This window comes from Xyrauchen texanus, chromosome 46, assembly GCF_025860055.1.
Source record: "Xyrauchen texanus isolate HMW12.3.18 chromosome 46, RBS_HiC_50CHRs, whole genome shotgun sequence".
NCBI classification, from domain to species: Eukaryota; Metazoa; Chordata; class Actinopteri; order Cypriniformes; family Catostomidae; genus Xyrauchen; species Xyrauchen texanus.
This window is the reverse complement of record NC_068321.1, coordinates 5,970,180-5,995,495: the sequence shown is the minus strand read 5'-3', so window position 1 is coordinate 5,995,495 and position 25,316 is coordinate 5,970,180. Positions and strand designations below refer to the sequence as shown.

General features: G+C 36.3%; 1 protein-coding gene across 1 annotated transcript in view; it reads right to left on the bottom strand.

The window, feature by feature from the left end:
• Positions 1–25,316, bottom strand: part of LOC127638540 (serine/threonine-protein kinase BRSK2-like) — a 278,228-nt gene that overhangs the window by 61,866 nt on the left and 191,046 nt on the right. Inside the window, exons 3-4 of the mRNA XM_052120105.1 lie at positions 12,940–13,025; positions 9,221–9,361 (exon numbers count right to left, since the gene is read on the bottom strand). Coding sequence (XP_051976065.1) covers positions 9,221–9,361; positions 12,940–13,025 — 227 coding nt within the window. The remainder of the gene's footprint in view (positions 1–9,220; positions 9,362–12,939; positions 13,026–25,316) is intronic.

Sequence of the window (25,316 nt, the reverse complement as noted above, 5' to 3'; positions counted from 1 at the left end):
CTGTTTTCCACATTTTAGAATAATCATAGTCATCACAAAAAAAAGAAGAAAAAAAAAGGCAAAAAAAAAAAAAAAACACACTGACACGGAAATATGTGACAAAACTATTTTTGATTTTAAATTTTATGAAGAAATTCATACATTAGCGCAATTTATAGTTGCCTACATAACAAATTTAAGCATAATCCTTTTTTAGTGTGACTTTAGTGTCCAAAAACTACAAACATAAAATCAGTCTTAAAACACAGTAGTGTAGATAAGCTGTAAATTATTTTGCAATACAAATTCACATCTTTTGTTCATCATTTTTTAATCTTTTTGAGATTAAAGCTCTCTAAAAACTTTAATTGAGAGATAACTTACGGTAACACTTTACATGAATGTGTCATTTGTTAAGGGTTTATACTTATATAAACTTATATTATATTAAGTTACAAATGATTGATATGTGGCTATAACAACATGTATAAAAAGACTGTACTGCAATACTTGCCAAATAGTGAGCCATTTTACCTAACATGTTATAAATGCTTAATAAATACATTTATTCCACATTAGTAACATATGAAAATGTACCTTAATGCAAAATGAAGAGATATGAAGCATTTCAGTCAACATTAGAAATCTGTAACTAATGTTCAGTATGGTTTAATGGTCATCAGGTTTATTATATGATTTATGAGCATGAAGAGCTAAAAAGTGTTTTTGCAGAGGTCTTTAGGTAACTAGGACGAGATAAAACCATTCTTTAAGCATCAAGGTGACAAGGAATGTGACAAAACAAATGAGTCAAGACATTACAGTAAAGAATATAAACATAAAGTGAACTATAACAAAATGACACAATCCACCTACATCAGTCAACCTATAATAAATAAATAATGAGTAATGTTTCAAAACTTTTGACCGGTAGTGTATATATACTGTATATTTATATATTATATATAGTATCTATACTCTCACCGACCACTTTATTAGGTAAACCTGTACTTCTACTTATTCATGCTATTGTATAATCAGCAGAGTATAAAATCATGCAGACCAGGGTCAGAAGCATCAGTTAATGTTCAAATCAACCATCAGAATGGGGAAAAAATGAGATCTCTGTGATTTTGATCGTGGCATGATTGTTGGTGCCAGATGGGCTGGTTTGAGTATTTCTGTAACTGCTGATCTCCTGAGATTTTCACACACAACAGTCTCAAGAGTGTAAAGAGAATGGTGCCAAAAACAAAAAACATCCAGTGAGCAGCAGTTCTGTGGAAGTAAATCCTTGTTGATGAGAGAGGTCAACAGAGAATGGCCAGACTGGTTTGAGCTGACAGAAAGGCTACCGTAACTCAGATAACCGCTCTGTACAACTGTATTGAGCAGACAAGCATCTCAGAATGCTCAACATGTCGAACCTTGAGGTGGATGGGCTACAAAAGCAGAAGACCACGTCAGAAAACTGAGGCTGCAGTGGGTCTACCATTTGTGTACCTCAACAGAAATCCAGATTTATCAGACCAGGCAATGTTTTTCCAATTGTCTGCTGTCCAGTTTTGTTGAGACTGAGCTCACTGCAGCCAGAGTTTCCTGTTCTAAGCTCACAGTAGTGGTACCGCTTGATGCTGATTTAGCCAATACGCCTCAATATTCCACATGTTGTTTGTTCAGAAATGCTGTTCTACAGAGTCTGCTGTAACACGTGTTTTTTAGGTTACTGTCACCATCCTGTCAGCTTGGACCAGTCTGACCATTCTCCTCTGACCTCTAGAGACTGTTGTGTGTGAAAATCGACAGAAATACTCAAACCAGCCCATCTGGCACCAACAATCATGCCACGGTCGAAATCACTGAGATCTAATTTTTCCCCATTCTAATGGTTGATGTGAACATTAACTGAAAGTTTTGACCCGTATCTAAATTATTTTATGCACTTCTGCCACACGATTGGTTGATTAGATAGTCGCATGAATAAGTAGATGTACAGGTGTACCTAATAAAGTGGCCGGTGAGAATATATATCATATTACCATGGTCATACAATATGAAGCAGGATTATACAAGGAATTAATTTAATCTTATCTGTGTCTGTGTGAGTTGGTGTGCACAAATGCAAATGTGTGTGTGTGTGTGTGTGTGTGTGTGTGTGTGTGTGTGTGTGTGTGTGTGTGTGTGTGTGTGTGTGTACAAGGCTACACTGATCCACTGATTACTCATAATACTGTTCTTTTATCTCTTAATAGATTACCTGCTCAATGAGCGAATTTGCTTCTCTTCTCTTAGATGCTACCCTTCTCTCTGTCAGAGGTAAAACCAACACTAAAGATTCTACCTTCAAGTCACCACTTTCAGAATGATCATATTCACGAGATCAGCTTGTTTTAACGTGACCACAATCCTTGTAACACTATTTATTTGATACATTTAATTGTTGAATAATTTGTGTTGCTGGAACAATATTTTTAAAGGCAACATTTACTAATGTGAAACTGGATTTTGGGATTGTTTCAATAAATTAAGTCAAGGTGGAAGTGAATTGGTATTGATCATAAAGAAGCTTTTATTGTGAAGGAATACTGTTGATAAAGAACAACCAAAAAACTCACCAGAATATACTACTCATTTGGTCATATAATCCTTGTTTTGATATTACAAAGAAAAAAGCTTCCTTTGTCATTCGAAATCAATTAGAGAAATTAATTGGATGGATTATGCCTTCCAAATTGTAAGTAGGGAATTATCAGGAGGACTGAAGTACAACAAGGGAATTCTATTTGTGCTCATTATACGTCACTGGTTAATTTTCATAACTCAACTTTATGCTTCAGTGAAGCAAACAGGACCAATTATCAAAAACAAATGAATATAGTACAAGCTCACAGAGCTTCTCTGATATTTTCTCGAATGAAACAAATCTAGAAATTCCTCTAACTATTGCAGTTTGATTGAAATTAATTGATTGACATTATTCAATTTCCATTTATTAAATTCAATCAATTTGTAAAAATATATTAGTTAGCTCTTTAACTTTTTTTCCTTTTTGTGTCCAAAACATGGTTTCATCATCAACTTACGTGGTCATTATTTTTGGTATATAACAGAAGAACATGAAAACACAAGGATGTAAAGTCAAGGCAAAGTCATCATTAAAACATTCAATACTGCATTTATTATGACTTTAAAACCAACTGTAACCACTGTAGGGGTGTGGGGAATCTCACATGGCCTGATTCATTACGGCAAATCCCCCTTTCCTACCCACATCCTCCAAGAAAAGCATTTAGGACCAGAACTCCGATAGTAAATCAAGAAGAAAAACTATGAGGCTGACGTGCCTCGCTTTGCCTTTCCTTGCATGGCTTTTGAAAGAAAAAAGAGAGCTTGAGCCTGATATCTTGATATGGTTATAATGGAAAGCCCCGGGTTATGAATATGAATTTAACGAGCACAAGAGGAAAGAGCTCATGCCAGCTTGCGGTTCATCTCTAATATATTAAGTGTGAAGAAGGTGGCTATTCCATCTTTTTGGATGCATATTTAATGTACTTGGATTGCTGAGTTTTTGTCTTGCTGAAGTGTGTATTTTTTCTGTGCTAAAATACTTTTTCCTATCCCAGTTTAATATGCAGTGACAACAGCAAGTAATCCATTGGTGGGTTGATGTCCCTAAAAATGTAAACACTTCGACTTTGTGGAGCTATCAAGAAGTTTACCCCAAGAAGCTTGACACTCTTTTTAACTCAGTTTGTACTTGAGTTGTTTTTTGAGCAGTCAAAATTAACGTGTCAACACATGCGATTAAATAAAAAAGTTTAACAAGTTAATTTTTCTTAATTGCAGTTAACGCATTTACTATTAATACAGCATAAAACAGCATAAACTCTGGTTGGAAGGGCTGAACCTTTGCAATGAGTCGATGTGTTTGCGTTGTGAGTCATAATGACTAAGTGTAATGAGTCATTACAATGACGCACACACCAACAACACACACACAACAGTGATTTATTGTCAGCGAAAAAGTGATGGAGAAAGAACCTCTTAACTTGAAGTCAGAAGTTTACATCCACCTTAGCCAAATACATAAATACAGTTTTTCACAATTCCTAACATTTAATCATAGAAAATATTCCCTGTATTCAGTCAGTTAGGATCACTACTTTATTTAAAAAAATTAAAATTCCAGAATAATAGTAGAGAGAATTATTTCTTTCAGCTTTTATTTCTTTCATCACATTTCCAGCAGGTCAGAAGTTTACATACACTTTGTTAGTATTTGGTTGCATTGCCTTTAAATTGTTCAACTTGGGTCAAACATTTTGGGTAGCCTTCCATAAGCTTCTCACTATAACCGTGCGTTCACACCAGAGGCGGCGAGAGCGTCAAATCGACCGGAAGTCATTCATTTTCAATGACAGCCAGCATCTCTCGGCGGCGAGAAGCGGCGCGGCGAGTCTTGGGCGGTGTGGGCGTCAGATGAAAGTTCAAGTGCAGTCAACATTATGGTAATGAGCTGTGACTCAGTTCAGCGGCAACCTATTGGAATATAGAAGTGCTCCGCTCTAGCGAACTCTAGAGAACACAACAGTGTAAACTTTGGTTCCCACCAGACAAAATGGAGGAGAAACTAATTATTGCCGTGGCGGTTTCCCAGTAATATATGATCTGTCCCTGTTTGCTTACAGGGATATAAAACAACCAAGACCACAGATATTATTACAAATGTATTTTATTTTGATAACAAACAACTATAATTTTAATTACTTTCTGCCATCGATCGATTTCTTATTTTCACATTTTAAAGAGTTCATGAGGATATACGCTACTTGAGATAGGTCGGCAAAAAGTAAATGGTCGACATGTCTGGATGTTTAAATTGCGGCCCCTTTAAATATAGTTCACAAAACAAAGCATTCTGAACAAACGTTGCCGCCTATTTCAACTACATCAGAGCGTCCACGAGCGTCCTCGAGCGTTGAAGGCAGGGCAGCCAGAGCGAATTTTGACGCTCTCGCCGCTTCTGGTGTGAACACACAGTAAGTCTGGCTTTTTTATGGGGGTTTTGGAGCAGTGGCTTCTTCATAGTTTTACTGTGGATATAGATACTTGTCAACCGGTTTTCTCCAGCATCTTCACAAGTTCCTTTGCTGTTGTTCTGGGATTGATTTGCGCTTTTCTCACGAAACTGTGTTCAACTCTAGGAGACAGAATGCATCTCCTTCCTGAGCGGTATGATGGCTACATAGTCCCATGGTGTTTATACTTGTGTACTATTGTTTGTAAAGATGAACGTGGTACCTTCACCCATTTGGAAATTGCTCCCAAGAACTTATGAAGGTCCACAATTTATTTTTCTGAGGTCTTGGCTGATTTATTTTAACTGAGTTTGAAGGTAGGCCTTAAAATACATCCACAGGTACACCTCCAATTAGCTTGACATCATTTTCTGGAATTTTCCAAGCTGCTTAAAGGCACAGTTAACTTATTGTATGTAAATTCTGACCCACTGGAGTTGTTATATAGTCAGTTAAAAGTGAAACAATCTGTCTGTTAACAATTGTTGGAAAAATGACTTGTGTCATGCACAAAGTAGATGTCCTACACGACTTGCCAAAACTATAGTTTTTAATATGAAATCTGTGGAGTGGTTAAAACATTTGTTTTAATGACTTCAACCAAAGAGTATGTTAACTTCTGATTCAACTGTACACAACAAGAACAGATGAAACTTGTGACAGAAATCACAAGTATTTTTTCAGCATAAGTAAGGCACATTTTAAATACCTCTGAAGCGCATAAAGTTTTAACTATCACCAAAATGCAGAATGAGATGTTTTTGTCTGTAAGCACTTTTAAGTGGAGTTCAAAGCAGCTCTTTATTCAGGCCTTGATGCCCTGACATGAATCAAGAATACGGCTTCCCAATTGCTGTAGCAATGCTGATAGCCACAGTATACCAGAAGATTAATATTGTGGAGGATGAGCGTTGAAGAGATTTAATGTCCATTGCAATTACTTCTCTAGACTTTGTTTCATTATTACTTAAAACGTACTTCTCTGTCTGCTCACATCATAAGAAAGTGTTTCACCGCTGTTCAAATGCACTTTCATTAATATGTATAACTGTTTTCAATCAGAAAGGACTAAATATTAAATGAACCAAATGACAATAAAATGCAAAGTAATTTCTTCAGTAATCAAACTACTTTTTGAATGTAACCTTATTCTAATGACCAATGATTTAAATTGTAACTGAAGTGGAATACAGTTACTTATATTTTGTATTTTAAATTCATAATCCCGTTAATGCATTTCGTTACTCCCCAACCCTGTGTGTGTGTGTATATATATATATATACCTGTATACACTACTGTTCAAAAGTTTAGGGTCTCTTACTCATTCTTTATTTTATTTTTTCACATTTTAGAATAATAGTGAAGTCATCACAACTATGGGAATTATGTTGTGACTAAAAAAAATTAAAATAAATCAAAACTGTGTTATATTTTAGCATCTAAATCATATTCCTTGTTTAAAACCGAAACTGAAATAACTAAATGTTTCATGGACAAATGGGGTGTAGTTGAGCAAGTAGAAATTATGCTTGGCGTGAGATACGACATTAGGAGAAACAAAAAAACATTATAGCAACATTATAATTAGGTCCCAGTAAAAGATACATATGTTTACATCCCAATTTTGGAAACATTAAAATGTATGTGTCATGTAGATGTATGTTCACTGCTGAGTGAATTTCCAGGAAGGCAGAAATCACATTTTGAGAACTTCTGTGATGGAAGTTTCTTCCAGAGTCATCCATTATTCTCAAAACTTCCCAGTGCTTTACAGACTCACGTATATTATGATGAATTTGAGACTGCAAACCCTCTTTATTTTGTGCTGACGAATGTACCTCCAAAATGGAATTCAAGGCTGATGAATATCCATTTAATAGCACTATTTCATGCTCAAGACTTAAAAAAGTATAGATGTGACCCCATCTTGGAACCACTGATTCGTGACATAAAGACTCTAAAGACAGATGGTATTGAACTACCCATATCCACAAGTAGAGTTTATGGCACAATATGTCAAGCAATTGGAGGCAACTTGGGGATCCTTGGGTTCACAGAATTGTTTAGTGGTCAATACTTCTGTCGTCTGTTGGACTGAAAAGGCAGAAGTCCAGTTTGTTTACAATGAGAATGATTTTAGGGTTATTTTGTGTGATTGTAAAATATATGAACAGCATTGAAATGAGTTGGAATCTGACCCTCAACCCAAGTCAACACATGGCCTCAAAAGAAACTCAACACTCAATAGTCAGCAGTAAATTCATGTGTGCCACAACTACTCTCTAGATGTGATGCATGACCTCCTGGAAGGAGTTGTGCAACTTGAAATGAAACCACTGTTTGAATATCTTTCAGATAAGTTTGTAACAGTGTGAATTGCTCTCCAGAATATATTCATATGATTTAGAGAGAAAAAATCTGAATTTGGAGCACAGTGGAAATAGCATAGGGCTCAACTCTATCCAGGCACTCTGTCTTATCAAAAACATTCCATTACTGTTTGATGATATTGTACCCTTTGGTGATAAGAATTGGCATTTGGTCCTGCTATTACTTAAAATTCTAAATCTGGTGTTTTCCCCTTGTATCTCTGAAAACACGACTGTCCTCCTAAACTATTTAATAGTTGAACACAACTGTATACATTATTTAAAGACTGTATCCACACAAGAACTTGCTGCCCAAACATCATTTTGATCCAGCCTGCATTCGCAAAATTGGTCCGTTAGTGCACATGTGGAGCATGAGGTTTCGAGGCAAAGCATAACGTTTTTAAGAACACACTCAAGAATTTTAAAAGCATCCCAAATCTCTGGCAAAAAGTATTTCGATGTCAATAGGCTATCGTTGGGAAACAACACCATTGAGACAGGTTGAGTGTGGGCCAATGAAAACATTCTGTTGGGATGATGTTGACAATGGTGAAAAGTTGTCAGGAATGTTACAGAATCCCATCCAGAAAATCATACATTTCATGAACTGGGTTAAAACATATGGGACAAAATATAGACAAAACCTGATTACATGCAATGAAATTGAGAATGAAATTCCTGATTTCAGTCAGATCCGGAAAATACTTTTCATTAACAACACTGAGTATTTTTTAACTTGTCAAAGCCAACAGTTTTAAATCCTACATGTCTTTTGATCTACAGAGTCCATATGGGTCAGATGATGTGAATATATTGTAACTTCATTTATATTTAAACTGTTACATCCGAGATGTATCATTGTTGAAAATAAAAGTTCAATCTGATACAGCATGTTGGCTGATCATTTATTGATGAGTGCCCAAATTTTGGAAATTATTTTTAGTGGTACAGAGTGTAGATTACATTTAAATACCTCAATCTGGGTATGTATGAACATTATATTAGTGTTGAAAATAACTCCCTTAGTGTTAAGCTATTTACACATCTAGTGTAGTTTCAACACTTAGTGTAAATGGAGCCTGTGAGGAATAAAAACTATGAACATTTACAGTGCTTTTTTTTAACACCATGCAAGTGTAAAACTACTTAAAGTGTAAATTCATCACATTGGGAATCAATGGGTTCAACCAAAAGCTAAAAATGTTGCTTGCAGGGGCTTTATATGGAGTTAGGAAGAAAATAAGGTGCATTTCAAACTGTTCTGAGACCAGTGCAGTGACAGACAGTGACCGACAGCACACTGGAGGTTAAGTCGTTCACTAAATAGGGAGCAAGGGAGCATACAATAGCTTCCCTATGCAGCTAAGTGCATTCACTCCTAAAATGCAACCAAAAGGCTTCAATTAACCATTCAACATGTTTGGCACACACGTGACAATGGTAATCAGTACATAGATTCAGAATTTATAATGGTTTGCAGTGACTGGATGATGCTGGCTATTACTTTGTATCAGAATTAATTATGCTAATGTCTGGTGTAATGTCTGTACAGTCTTAAAAACATGAATAACCAACACTCCTGCAAACATAATAAACAATTTGATAAAACAAAATCTGACATTCTATAGCTTGGCATTATTAAAAATTTTACAACTTCAGGAAAACGATTTGCTTTACAAATCTTAAAGGGAAATGGAAACTGCAAACAGCAGTCTCAATCAGGTCTCAGTAGGTTAATTTGACTCCCATAAAATACATCCATATCAGGAATTATTGCTCAGACTTACCATATAGAGTGACTGTGGCAGAAGTCCAGAGCTGAGATGATCTGTCTGAAGAACTTTCGAGCTTCTTTTGGTGTTAACCTGCCCTTCTTTACCAGATAGTCAAACAACTCTCCACCAGAAACATGCTCTAAAACCAAATACCTGCAAACACAAATGAAATAGAGAGAGAGAGAGAGAGAGAGAGAGAGAGAGAGAGAGAGAGAGAGAGAGAGAGAAACTATACATTAAATACGTTATGAAATGGCTTGACGAGTTCAGACTGCTGATGTATTTCCTATTGAAACTGAATTTTTGGGCCAGTCATATAAGAGTTGTGCCCTTTATAAAACTGCCAATAGCCCTTCATTAGATAAATCTTGTGTTTCTTACACTGGAAGATAAGTGTGAAGATAAAAGGGACACTGCATAAGTAAACATGATAAAAGTTTGAGTGAATTTTTGTTTTGTTAAATCTCCTTGAGAAAAAATGGTGGTATGGTTTGAAATGTGGGTGTTTTTAAAAATGTCCCTGTCAGGGAGAGTTTGGAGGACTAGAGCGGCTAAACAAAAAGCTTGTTTTTGAGTTTCTGGAGAGAATTAGTCCGCGTCATCAACAATTCATACGTATTATTTTTTTGTGTGTGTGTTTGAGCTAGTCATCTTGAATGCATGGCCAAGTGAGTGGATATGTATATCTTTGGTGCAGTATACTTGATTCCAGCTTCAGATATTGTAAATTCAATGTCAAGTCATCAAAAGTACCACTTTTAGGGATGTCATTTCATGAGTGCACAAAGTGCAATGCTACATGCTAGGAATGTGGGCAACGTCTTATCCAATCTTCGTGAGAGCACTAATTATAAGCACAATTTTCGTACCAGCGCAAAGTGCAAGTGGCTCTGGGTAGGAGTGTTCGCGATATCAGTGGGTGTGTGCGCGCAAACCGTGGGTGTATTTTATATTAATGAAATGTATTTGTTATTTTCTGGAGAATAGGCCATTGCGCTGTTTCAAAAGTATGTCTTATCTCAGCATTACATCTCACCTAAGAATTAAACTGCACTTGACCCAGCCAATTAAAACCCACTTGTGCCTAGACTTAACACAAGCATGCACACAAATACCAAAACTTCATGACTTAATTACTTATGGCATAGAAAGCACTGTTACGTGCTAGCGCTCTTAAAATAGGATCCTTTAGCTGTTATCTCACTCTCCAGTGTACAATCTTCTAATAAACTTCTATTGGCTCTGCTCAATCATTCTATCTTTTATATTTTAAAGCACAGAAATAGTGGTTTCAGTCTTCCTGGAATGACCCAGAGATAAATGAGAGAACCAGTAACGCTTTAGTTCACAGGAAACATTTAAAACCTCACTATTTCCGTTAACAGTCCACATACTTAAACTTTAAGCTACATTGCTCCAACATTTAGGCTAAAAAACTCATGCTGTGCTACATAACTAGAGACAATTGCCAGATAAGTGAGTCGTGATGTAAACAGAAATAATTTTTTATGAAGATTTGTTGATGCCAAAAAGCGCTAAGCGAATTATTATGGTGTTTCGATGACGGATGACTCGTGGCCCCATTAGCAGCTCTCAAACTACTGTGACTAACAGACTGCTTCACACTTCCATCATTAAGAGTATTTTAGCACCAGCTGTTTCTTCTAAAACCTTTAAAGATCAAACACATTTACATACAAACTTTTCTGTAAGCTATTTGCACAAACCATAGTTCAGTTGTTTTTGTACTCTTTTGTAACCCTGACCACATGTTTACTTCATACTTTTATACTTCATTCAATACCTAAAACCATTGGTGACATTAGTTTAATCTAATTCAAATTTGCTATTTTACTTCGTGTGTGATATGTATTTGTATGCATTTTTGGGCTTTCTGTCTGACAGGTTGATAGTTAGCTTAGCAACATGCTAACACACCGTTTGCACTACATATCACGCAATATCCTTTACTGTCTAAACAAGAGGAATTCACAAACACAGTAACATACAAAAAGTAGCTTATACTTCAGTGTATTCATTATATCCTATCATTTCAGGACAGTTTCTCATGTTGTTTAATCTTAAAATTTAAACATTTTAATCTATAAAATGTTTGATACATGTTTAAATAATTGTATGTAGGTTAGACATTTTTGAAAATGTTTGAATATCTGGTTAGAGTCTGGTCTGTTACAGTTTGATACATGTGTTTGCCATTTTGTACATTATCGTTTACTATGTATTTTGTCGACAAAAATAATATGAAATTTCAGTCAGAATAAAATGGAATAAAATTAATGAATATGGCATGATGAAATATTGACTACAGTGATGTGAAAAAGTATTTGTCCCTTCCTGTTTTCTTGTATTTTTATACTAAATTGTTTTAGATGTTCAAATGAGATATAACATAAAAACAAAGGCAACCTGAGTAAACACAAAATACATTTTTCAAATATATATATATATATATATATATATATATATATATATATATATATATATATATATGTTTTTTTTTTTAATTGAAGCAAAAAATGTATCCAACACCTACTATATCACCCATGTGAAAAACGAACTGCCCCCTTAAACTTAATAGCTGGTTGTGCCATCTTTAGCAGCAACAGCTGCAACCAAACTCTTCCGATATTTGTTGTTTTGTATTGTTTTGGAATTGTTGCCCACTCTTCTTTACAGAAGTGCTTTAGTTCAGCCACACTGGAGGATTTTTGAGCATGATCTGCATGAACTGATGAGAGTGATGTATTTCAATCACCATTTTCCTCATCATTTCAGGAATTTCTTTCGACCTTGGCATAGTGTGCTACTGGGTAAGAACATTTAGCCAACTTCATGCTGCTAAAAAAGTTCTGTTTAGGTGAAGGCCCAGTTGGTATTGGATAACTTTTTTGCTTCAATAAATAACATTATTGGGGGCCTGGGTAGTTCAGCGCGTATTGACGCTGACTACCACCCCAGGAGTCGCAAGTTCGAATCCACTCACATGCTGAGTTACTCCAGCCAGGTCTCCTAAGCAACCAAATTGGCCTGGTTGCTAAGTAGAATCACATGGGGTAACCTCCTCGTGGTCACGATTAAGGGTTCTTGCTTTCAATGGGGCGTGTGGTAATTTGTGCGTGGATCGCGGAGAACAGCATGAGCCTCCACATGCTGTGAGTCTCCGCGGTGTCATGCACAATGAGCCACATGATAAGATGCGTGGATTGAAGGTCTCAGAAGCAGAAGCAACTGAGATTTGTCACCCAGATTGAGGTGAATAACCGCGCCACCACGAGGACCTACTAAGTAGTGGGAATTGAGCATTCCAAATTGGGGAGAAAAGGGGATAAAAATAAATATCATTTAAAAACTGTATTTTGTGTTTACTCATATTGCCTTTGTATTATGTTTTATGTATTATGAAACAATTTAGTATAAGATATACACAAAAACAGAAGAAACCAGGATGGAGGGAAAATACTTTTTTGCAGCACTGTATATTTAAAGGAAATGTTTGTCAAAAGACCAAAAATATGACAAATAAAATAAAAAACTGTGAAAATTAACACGTTTTTGGTGAATGCCCATAACATTCGCCACAAACATTATCTTATTTAACACGTTAATGAAACTATTAGTAAGTTACTGTAAGTTCTAGCACCTATGAAGACAACAAACTTACAACTGGTCTGATACCCTACAAGTTTATACAATATGCTTATAATACTTACAAATATTTCTTATTTTCATAGACGTCATGTAACTTTAAAACGTGCGGATGTTCAATTAGCTTCAGGATGGCGATCTCTCGCTCCACCTGCGAAAGAAATAAGAAAGACATTTAACTCATTGAAAACTTATAGCAAAAAAGATGCATAATAACGTGAACATATTGATGTGACAAACCACATAGTGTAACATATAATATAAAAATATGTGTGTGTGTGTGTGTGTTTTACATATATTTCCATACATGAGATTTCTGTATGGGAACTGTTCTAGTTTTGGATGTAAACTCAGGATATTTCGTGCAAATGCCAACTTGAATTCTTTCCCCAAGGTAAAAACCTCACAGACTTTGCAATTTCTAACAATGAAAGCCCCATTATTTGACATTTGAACCAATACAGCAATTTTTGGGATCCTGAGAGAAGTCAAAACCCATCTTATTCTTCATTAGGTTGCACAACTCTGGCAGGTTTCATAAATGTATATGAGAATCCCCCCAAATATCAGCATAAAAACACAAGTTTTTAGGTCAGCCACATGTCAAGAATAGTATGCAGAATTCTCCAGGGCCGGTGTTGCTGGAACATAATACTTTGATAAATAAGCTTTCTTGTCTAAGCTAATTTGATTGCACAAAGATAATCAGTTTCTCACTGAATAAAGCTTAAAGGTGCAGTAAGCTGTTTTTTTCTTGGAAAGGTATGCAAAAACAAATTTCTACTCCCTTAAAGATATGAATAAAATAAGTGTTCTGCGATATCTCACCACTCTGTAAACAGCAAACAAAAATGTGTCTGCACGCCGCAGACAATGACGCTTTCTGCATGTCAATCATTTTGCATGTTCTAATAGTGTTGTATTTGCAGTCAATTATTGAGGCATAATGTGTTTTTATGCAATTTGTTCAAAACAGTGGTCAGTTGAGGGCGCTCTTTTGCTGCTGTTGTTTTTAACAACTATTTCTGCTCTCAGTAGAGCTAATTTTGGTTTATTTGGAGTTTGGGTTATGGAAAGAGGGGGCGTGGCTTATCCAATGCCTCAGTCACATGCAAGTAGAATGGCTGAAATCGCTTACAGCACATTTAAGATGCCGATTTTACACTACATGATTTTAAGCCCGATTTTGCTCACCAGCAGTATTGTGGAGATCGCCGACAAAAGCCTGAAATCATAAGCAAATCTGAGCTCTCTCTCCCGTGAGCAACGGTCGCAATGTATGAAAGATGCAATTTGAGGAATGTGCCGAAGCATCGCCGATGTCAGCGAGATATTAAGAATGTTAAATATCTGGACCTGTCTGAATATGATTCCAAATTGTGCAATGTGAAATATGTTTTGACTGAATGCATCTGCAGTGTTGACCTACAGCCAATGAGAGAGCAAGTTACGGGGCACAGGAAGTTTCAGTGGGAGGAGTCCTGATGTACCTGCAACAGAACATCAACTAGCATGGCTGTGGTATCAAGAAAGTCTCATTGGACTGAAGAAATGGAGGAGAAATTTGTGGAACATTGGCAGGAGCTCCAGTGCCTATTTGATGTTTCATCTGAACTGTACCATAACCGGGTGGAGAAAGAGAAGAGTTGGAGATAAATTGCCAATTCTCTTGGACAGTCAGGTAAGCAAGGTATATTTTTCAGTAGGAGGTACTTTTTCATCATGCATTTGTTTTCGTACCTCATATCACTTCTCGCGTGTACTCTGTTGTGAAATGTAATTTGGGTCGTCAGGGATTCGTCAATAGTGAAATGTTTTATAATGTGTTCCCCCCTGTCGCCGATTCATCGTGTTATTTGAAAACACTACGACTTCCATGACAAGACAAACAGTTGTGTAATATGAATGGTACCACAATCTGACATCTTTGAAAGTTGTGTAGTGTGTTGGAGGCATTATAAGATAGTATATAAGATCTCTCTGTCCTCACAGAAACAAAGAAAACTTTCAAAATCGCAAGTACTTTGAAAAGAAATTATCTTGCACCTAACATAAGATTGTACTAGTAGTAAGCAAGAAAATCGCCTTTACATCACTGTCTTTTGGAATTTTCCCAGCATGCACACCTGCCACTGCAGATCAGAGCAGAGCTTGGGGACATAAACTATATTTCCTAACCCCCTCTGACCCTAATGTACAACAACACTGTAATCTCTGCTCCAAAAATCCTTATGAACTACTTGCGTTCAGCATACACTGTACTTCAGTAAAGAAGCCTTCCTTGCCTTACAATAATTGTGAGAATTTCTGGATTTATTGACTTTCAGAAAGTTAGAACTCACATCATGTGCTCTGCATTGAGTCAGTCGCTCAAACTATTCAGGGTATAAACAATCAATGGCTGAATAGAGTGCTGGAACAGCTATGGGCATTCTGGGCAAAGCCATCTCAACAAACATGGCACCACACCAAAAATCGCTGAATGCTGATCGGAGTCCAGTCAGAAGAGCCAAAAATGGAATTTGGCTCAGCAAATGTCGTTCAACACAAGGATGTCCACTGGATCTCTATTGAGCATAAACCATGTCCACAGGGTTAAGGAAAGCCAATGGGATGAAATCCAAAATCTCTGTTGAGGTTACTCGATAAAGGGATATAAGGTCAGGTGAAGGCGGTCTATAATACATGGAGAGAGCTATCCATTAGCATTCCCATTGATCTCAGTGGCAGTTTATCAGCTGGCACGTCACCACGGAAGAACAAGACCTACATGCTGCCATGTCCTTAAGTCAACGCTCATTGACTGATGGCACAAGAATGTGCATCGTCCCAAGTCATTCACAAGCAACTGTCCTGAGCTGTGATGTCAAATGCAGGGACGAATTCAAACACTCCTGTAATATTTGGGTCATTTTGAGCTGTTTAAGAAAAAACGGTTATAAACTACATACGAATACATACAAAATGGTATTACATATTTAAGATACTGCTAAGGTGTTTCTAGGTGGTTACAAGTGTATTGCAAAATGGTTGCTAGATCACCACAGAGTCTCTATGACATCCTGAACCCTTGATATGTGTGGGGACTTTTCAATAGACATCTATAGGATATTTTGCTCATTTTATTCCACTCACAAGGGTTTACTGTATATCTACTGTAGTACCACCACTGCATTACATGTGGCACTTTTTACAAAAAAAGCTTTTATAAAGTGTGAAAAACAAGCTTACACTCACTGAACACTTTATTGGGAACACCTGTAAATCTACATATTCATGCAATTATCTAATCAGCCCATCATGTGGCAGCAGTGCAATGCATAAAATCATCCAGATATGGGTCAGGAGCATATTAGGGGAAAAAATGTGATCTCAGTGATTTCAGAAAGGCTACAGTAACTCGGGCAACCACTCTGTACAACTGTAGTGAGCAGAATAGCATCTCAGAAGCATAAGACCACTTTGGGCATAGTGTTCCTAATAAAGTGCTCAGTGTGTAATGTCAAAGTTCATGTTCATACAAAAGTAAGGTGTGCTGTATCCTCTGTACTCTGAACAGAACATTGGTTAGGAATTTCCTCAAAAAAACAAAGGGTTAAGTAAATTTCACATTCTCAAAGGCCAACCAAAATCGAAATTTGCTGTAATTTAATAAAATAATTACAATTCTTATGTTGCCTATAAAAAAAATGAAATTTTTATATATTTTTGAGTGCATAATAGAGTAATTACAGCATCTACCAACAGGGGCTAAACTGACGAACCTAACCAGCCAATACCAACCCCTAGAGTCTGGCACACCATTGTGTAAATGCCCTTTGAATTGCTCCTCTAAATGTATTGGGCTCTGAATTATGAAATTATTAGCGCTAATTACACTGTAAACCCATATGAATGTTGAAGCTGAAAGCGATAATGTCTAACTGCCTATCCTAACTAGACAAACCCCAAGACCTTGAGTCTGGCACACCATTGTTAAATACCCATTGAATTAGTCCTCTAAATTATTGAGCTCTGAATTCTGAAATTATTGGGGCTAATTACATCATTAAACCCATATGAATGTTGAAGTTGAAAGCGTCCAAGACTAGATTGCAAATATCGATTTAAAGAGCACTCATTATCTGTGACACAGTACTGTGACACTGAGTAGCTCTTGTAGACGTGTGAAACTTGTAACAGAGTTTTGTGGCAACCATGCAAATCTATTCCTCGTGATTAAAGAGTTACTGCAAATGAGCTTGACTCCTTCCTCTATCCATTAACATCATATCCACCCTACGCTTGCCAAGTTCTCATTGCACCATCTTAGCATATTGACCCATTCCCACAAAATTTCAGTTTGCTGGGACCTGTGCACTTTCTTCTATGAATAGCAGGGTGTTAATGAACTCTACACATCTGTGTGCATGCAGCCATCCAATTAGCATACAGTATAACTTCATTAGTGAGTTATTACACCCACGTCTGGCCTCAACTAAATGCCACTTTCGAGGCAATGTGGGCCGGTGTAGATTCGGGTTCAGATTGCAGGGTTCTCGATTTGTGGAGGTGAGTGGGTAGGAATGTAATCAACTGAGACAAATCGTTAAAACGAATGCAGATCACATCATTAGTTTTGAGCGAGACCACTTCCGTGCCCCGCCGTATTCGCCAACTTCTTGTGGGTCACAGGGTTTCGAAGTCCGATAATTAGCGATAATGCAACAAAGTGCAGTGTGGTAATAGAAGCGAGTGTGAACCTCATTTTCAGAAATAACCCTGGAAAGTTTCTTTCGTCAGCCTCTTGCACAAAGTCAAGGTCGGGCGAGTGTGCAAGACTGACACTAATCCAAATTGGTTATTTGACTAGGAAATAATTTGTCTTGTAGAGTCTCTCAGTCTCATTATTGAGTTGTTAACTCAAAATATACAAGAATCCTTGGTGTAAATTTACTGATCGTTATTGGTTTGAGGAGGGCAGTCAAGGAGGTTATCTACGCTTGTGCTAATGGAGCTAATGACCGACTACCAGGGAAGGTTTTTTCCCCCATGCCAGATTCCCTCAATTTCTTTCTTTCATTTATTTATTTTTTTGTGTGTGGAAAAGATGAAGATGAGTTGCACAGGCAATCTGTTAATCTTGTGTTGTTATCTTGTCAACAAAATGAATTACGATAAGTTCATTGACAAAGTTTGTTTTGTTTTGCCCGTGGCAATAGATAAAAAAAAATGCATCATTGTAATAGGTGGGGCAGAAAAGTTCAATATTTCACAGTATTTTTATATTTTACCACATAATACTTCACTGATATTCTCATGGCAAAAAAAAAATGAATTTGTTAAATTATGTCTATAACTTTCATTTGCAGGATATATGTATATATGTACAGATTCTTACAGATTTTGTGTAATGGTTTATCATTTAGCACATTGTGTGACAAATAATTGTATGATAAAATAAAAAAATAAAAAAATCTTATCATCAATTAACCCCTTATACAATTTCTCACAGTCAAATTTAACGCTTAATATTCACCAATACTGTTTTTTAGCATATATATATATATATATATGTTTTTGTCCTAAATTGGTAAACGTCATTCTAGACTAAAAGACTAAATGTTTTTCTCGATAACGACCAGCTGCTGGGTCCATAGAGTTTCATGTTATGTTTATCAACTAAAATAATGACTAAACTGAATGAATATGACATTCACAATATATTGCCTAAATGTATCCCATTTTCATCAAATACAAAAACTAAAAACAAAAAAATAAATGCTGAGAGGAGGATGGCTTAAAACCAGTGTCAGAAATTTGCATTAAAGTGAAATATTTTCCCTGGGTATGATTTTCAGGGAAATTTGTTTACCTTTATGAAGGCATATTTTGTTTAACCATTTGAAACAAAGTGTTTAAAATGTAATCACAAATTTTGTTTGGATCAATTCATTAGTATAAATTCTCTTACAGTAGGAAATTAAATAAACATCAACTCATACTTTAGCCATAATATACGCTTACTCTGTAAACACTAATAGAAATCTCAAATTATAAAAAATAGTTTACTCAACGTAATCTTAATTTTGTACTATTCTTACTAGTTTAAACTACAAGTTTACAAGTTTATTAGTAAGTTACAGTTACTCTCTAAATCCTAAAGTTGTCATTAATAAAAACATTTAAGTGGTCCTAATTAAACATTACTTGAAATGTCACATACTTCACAAAGGGCAGATTTATGCATACTATGAAGTACTGAGTAGAGTCCAGTGTGCCATATGTCTAATTTAAAGTCTAGTCATAATTTCCCTTATCCCTCATATCTTTCCATACACTGTATGTACAATTATGAGGCAAGTGAGTATTCTGATCTTATCATTATTTCCATGTACATTTTCAAACTCCAAACCATATAAACTTGAATGCTTATTGGATTCCATCATTTTCCGGTGGTATGTATTTGTGTAATTAGGGAGGGTGTGGCGAAAGTGACTAACACCTTATATCAATGTGTGCATAATTATTAGGCAGCTTCATTACCTCAGGTAAATGGGCCAAAAAAAGACATTTAACTCACGCTGAAAATTTAAAATGCCTTTCAGAAGGATGCAAAACTCTTGAAATAGCTCAACTATTGAGGGTACAAAAAAAGCATGGAGAAGAAAAGGCATAAATTAACTACCATATTCCAGAACTGAAATCTACCTGGAGCATCCAGAAGTACAAGGTGTCAAGTGCTCAAGACATTGCCAAGGTCAAGAAGGCTGAAACACGACCACCACTGAATATATTCACAAGTTCAAGTGTCAAGATAGAGCCAAGACAGATTTTTCAAAAGTTTTATGGACAGATGAAATGAGAGTGACTCTTGATGGACCAGATGGATGGGCTGGATCACTAATGGACACAGGTGGAGCAAGGTGGAGTAGGGGCATTGGTATGAGCTGCTATCATTAAGGATGAGGTTGTTGGACCATTTTGAGTTGAATATGGACTGAAACTCAACTCTCAAACCTACTGCCAGTTTCTGGAAAGTACTTTCTACAAGCAGTGGTACAGGAAGAAGTCCTCAGCATTCAAAAAGGCCATGCTCTTTATGTAGGACAATGCTCCATCATATGCATCCAAGTACTCCAATGCTTGGCTAGCCAGCAAGGGCCTTAAAGATGCCCAAATAATGACTTGGCCCCCTTCCTCACCTGACTTAAATCCTACTGAGAACCTGTAGGCCCTTCTCAAACGTGAGATTTAAAGTTCGGGAAGACAATACACCTCTTTAAACAGCATTTGGGAAGCTGTGGTTGCTGTTTCAGCGAAAGTTGATTATGAACAGATCAAGAAACTGACGTACAATCAGTTATCTAAAAGAAGGGTGGATATTTTGGGCACTGAATATTTTTGAAAGGCCAAACATTTTATTAAATTGTAATTTTGTGTTACTTATTTGTTGCACCTACTCTAAACATTTAGAAACATTTGAGTTGTAGAAAAATATTTGTGTAATTTAGTTGCCTAATAATTCAGCACAATTATATATCCCCCTGAGAAAGACAAAACTCACAAGTATCTATATCCACAGTAAAACAATTCCTATATCAACATAATCTGAAAGGCTGCTAATCAAGGAAGAAGCCACTGCCCCAAAACTGCCATAAAAAGCCAGACTACAGTTTGCAAGTGCACATGGGAACAAATATCTTTTTGGAGAAATGTCCTCTGGTCTAATGAAAAAAATGTAACTGTTTGGCCATAATGACCAGTGTTATGTTTTGGAGGAAAAAGATGAGGCTTGCAAGCTGAAGGACACCATCATGTTGTGGGGGTGCTTTGCTGCAGGAGGGACTGGTGCACTTCACAAAGTAGATGGCATCATGAGGAAGGAAAATTATTGTACGAACCAGACTGAGAGGCAGATGTAGGATCCATATGCAGATTTAATAGAGTGATCAAACAGGCTAAGGTCAAAACCAGAAAAGAGTCAAGAGAGGCTGACAAATCCAAAATGGGGAAGACAGTCAAAATCCACAATATACTACAGGCACAGGTCAAAAATCCAAAAAGGCAAACAGGAATAAATGCTCAGAATTGCAGACTAGAAAAGAACTGGCAAGACTTTGCACAGAATGATGGAACAACAGGATTTAAATACACAGATAACGAGCAACAATGAAGAGGTGTGAGAGAAAATGGTGGGAGGCAATGTATGATGGGAGTTGTAGTCCAGTGAGGGATTAGTATGCAGGGGATGAGGATCATGTGAACTGGCTAGGAAAAGAGACAGCAGATGATGTGACAATTATATGGATATATTGAAGCATCATCTCAAGACATCAGTCAGGAAGTTAAAGCTTGGTCGTAAATGGGTCTTCCAAATAGACAATGACCCAAAGCATACCTCTAAAGTTGTGGCAAAATGGCTTAAGTACAACAATGTTAAGGTATTGGAGTGGCCATCACAAAGCCCTGACCTCAATCCGATTTCTGAAAATTTGCGGGCAGAACTGAAAAAGCATGTGAGAGCAAGAAGGCCTACAAACATGACTCATTACACCAGTTCTGTCAGGAGGAATGGGAAAACTTTGGAAAGCTTGTGGAAGGCTTCCCAAAATGTGTGACCCAAGTTGAACAATTTAAAGGAAATGTTACCAAATACTAACCAAATGTATGTAAACTTGGGACCTACTGGGAATATGATGACATAAATAAAAGCTGAAATAAATAATTATCACTACTATTATTTTGACATTTCACCTTCTAAAAGTAGTGATCCTAACTGACCAAAGACTGGAAAAGATTTCTATGATGAAATATCATGAATTGTGAAAAACTGAGTTTAAATGTATTTGGCTAAGGTGTTTGTAAACTTCTGACTTCAACTGTACATAATAGAACATAAAAAATAAAAATATCAGATGCTACAAACACAAGACAAAGGGCATTGTTTGCCTCTGCATTTTGAATTGTGGGGTCATTTTTGTTAATTTCAGTGGCAATTTTGTTCCACGACCCCCCTTTAATTTCTGACCCTGCTCAACACTAATGATGATTCTATAAGAGAAAGCCTAATACAGTGGGATTCAAAAGAGTCAACTTGTGAAAATGCTTCATAGAGCTGCACAAGCAAGCACAAATTTGATTCCACTGGATTAGTGACCAATGGACTTAAAATATTTCTTATTCATTTTAGATCATAACTTTTCTGTTTTATTTCTTAAAACTTTCTTTTGAATCCCAGGTTTTCAATGTGGTCTCAGACTTTTGAACCCCACTGTATATTGTAACATAAAACTACACAGCAGTTCTTTAATGGACTCAGTGTAATTCATTATGCATAATCACAGTGTAATTTCAAGGTACAGATGGTGTGTCAAAACAGGGCCATAAAACATGCCATGAAAAGGGGCTGTGGAAATGGGATGGTTCAGATGAATTAAGCATGGTGGAGTGCTAAAACACTCCACACGCGCTTTAGAGCCAGTTGGTTGAAAATTCTGCACAGGAGGTTTCATTAACGAAACAGCAAAAGTGGTTTATAAGCTTCTATCTCGGCTATAGCGTAACACTGGAATAGTTTGTGCCATTATTACGCTGCACATACTATATAATTCTGAACTGATGGAATTTTATTGAAATTAGAATTGGAATGTGCGCTACAACTCCATTTAAAAAAATAATGAGTTTTTATGGCAGCCCCGAAGGGTGAAACACAACAAAGCTAGATTTTTACTTTTTCTAAAAAAAGTTGGGTTGGCCCAAGTCAAAAGAGTCCACCCCCAAGTCTCTATGACATTCTGGTTAATTTGGCTCCAGTGTTGGGAAGTCCGTTGGAAGGTTCATGTACTGTAAACGAAACAGTTCCAATAAATGACCAGTTTAAATAAAATATTCACCGTTTTAATTGAGCCCATGCGTAGAAGTCACTGGGTCTTCTTTTATAAAGTTAAATACTTAAGTCCTGTATTTTCCAGAAAAAATGTCACCACTATAAGTCGCACTGAAAGAAGTTGCAATACGGCAGGCATTCAGACCGGGGAGCAGCTGCCAGATTTCCCTTTAGCCGCTCATCATGTCAAGATTTCTTCAGGATCTAAACATCATATCACACACTATTTGGGCTTGTTTTAATTTGTTTAAAGTAATCATGCTGAACAGTTTTTCATACTCTGTTTATGTTTCATAAAAATAAAACATTGCGATAAATACTGTAAGCCACATCTGTTAATAACATACATGTAGCTCTATGTTGTATACCAAAAAACTGCTTTAGGCTGTGAGTAAAGCAAAATGCCTGTTGTATTCTATTCATTCACTTTAATGACTGTCGATGAAGCATATTTCTGATATTTGCATCCCTGTTTGCTAAGCACTAATTATACGGTTCACTGACTGAGTGTGATGAAATGTCATTTTATGAGGATGTGAGGAGTTGCGTTTCTTCGCACAATAATGTTATGATAACAGAATATTTAACTGGTTAAGTGGACTGGACAGAATATTTAAACAGGTTGCATAAAATACTTTTGTTAAGGCAAAATACTCTATAGAGGCTACTTTAAAATGCTTGTACAGTCACTATGACTAATATTATCATCTGTGTGTATATATTATATAAATAAGTGACTTAAAGGACATAAGTTGCAGGACCTTTTGGTTGATGAAACAATAATGTAAAAATAGGGTAAAATATGGTAATTTCAGCTTTTTATCACTATCTTTTTCACTCAGTTACTATAAAAAGGTTTTATTAGTTAGTAAAAAATAATGTATGTTCAATTTTGTACTGTAATGTCTCAAAGTCACCATTGTACGATTTGATGAAAAATGTGTTTGTAGATTATGCCTTAAAATAATATTTGTCATTTATAGTAGATTTACTATATTAAATTTATTAGTTAAATCCCAGAACCCCCATGTTTGAGCAATAGTAATAATGAAGCTTGCCTTAGCAAACACCACTACTTAAACATTTATGAAATCACTGCATTTGAAATCACTATCAGCTGAATTGGCAGGGCCACCTGGGATCAGTTTTGGTTTTAGCTCACAGTACACTTTGAGTGCAACATAAAAGAAGGTAAATCCTATTAATCTTTACAATGAAAAATGATTCTGCCTCATCATCTGTAAAAGGAAGGGCAGTGCTGAAACATGGAGCCACATAAGGGAAATGCATTGTGGTGTGTAATACATCAAATAAATTATGGAATAATTACACTGTTGTATAACATTTTTGAAAAAAGTACATCCCCTCTAATAAATATTAATGAGTGAGTTCCACTGACCTATGACTTACATTAACTTTGAAAAAAAAAAGATTAGCCCACCATGTATTGCCCGCTTACTTTGTTGTGTTACACTTGGATCCTTCTGACTTATTTGCACTGCAACAATTATGGCGGTACTTACAGCAGCTTCAGTGATGTCTAATCTCTCTTGCTCAAAGACATTCCTGTGGATACAATTTCTAACACTACTCAGCTTTGCTCCATTTTAAGTTAATTAAAGTAATTACTTGGCTATCAAGGTAAATTAATTAGGTTTTGAGTTCATTTGAAAGGCTTTAATCGGAGGATCTGTGATGATCTGGGGGTGCTTCAGCAATGCTGGAGTCGGGCAGATTCGTCTTTGTGAAGGATGCATGAATCATCCACATACAAGGTTATCTTTATTCCTTCTGCTCTGACAATGTTTCCCAACTCTGAGGATTGTTTTTCCAGCAGTTCAATGCTCCATGCCACACAGCCTGGTCAATCAAGGTGTGGATTGAGAACTACTGGATCAAGACCCTGTCATGGCCAGCCCAATCTCCAGACCTGAACCCCAATGAAAACCTCTGGAATATGATCAAGAGGGAAATGGTTGGCCACAAGCCATCAAACAAAGCTGAGCTGCTTGAATTTTAAAATCACCCAACAGCAATGTGAAAGACTGGTACAGAGCATGCCAAGATGCATGAAAGCTGTGACTGAAAATCAGGGTTATTCCACAAAATATTGATTTCTGAACTCTCCCTAAGTAAAATTTTTTATTTTATTTAGTATTGTTGTTTAAAAATGAATATGAACTTGTTTTCTTTGCATTTTTCGGGGTCTGAAAACATGGAATCTTTTTAGTTATTTTGACAATTTTCTGCAAATAAATGCTCTAAATTACAATATTTTATTTGGAGTTTGGGAGAAATGTTGTCAGTACTTTATAGAATAAAACAAAAATTTTAATTTTACTCAAACACATTATATATATATTGTATGTTTGTAGGTATATGTAGATACAGTATATATATATATATATAATTTCTGATTACGTCAACATAAAAATTGAAATAGTACTTGCATATTCCTACAGAGTATCACACAGAGACACCGTCACACAGAGACACATGTCGGCCATTTTGGATGTCACCCATATTTAATTTAGTCTTAAAATGCTTTATTTTACAACGCATTGGCGTTTCATT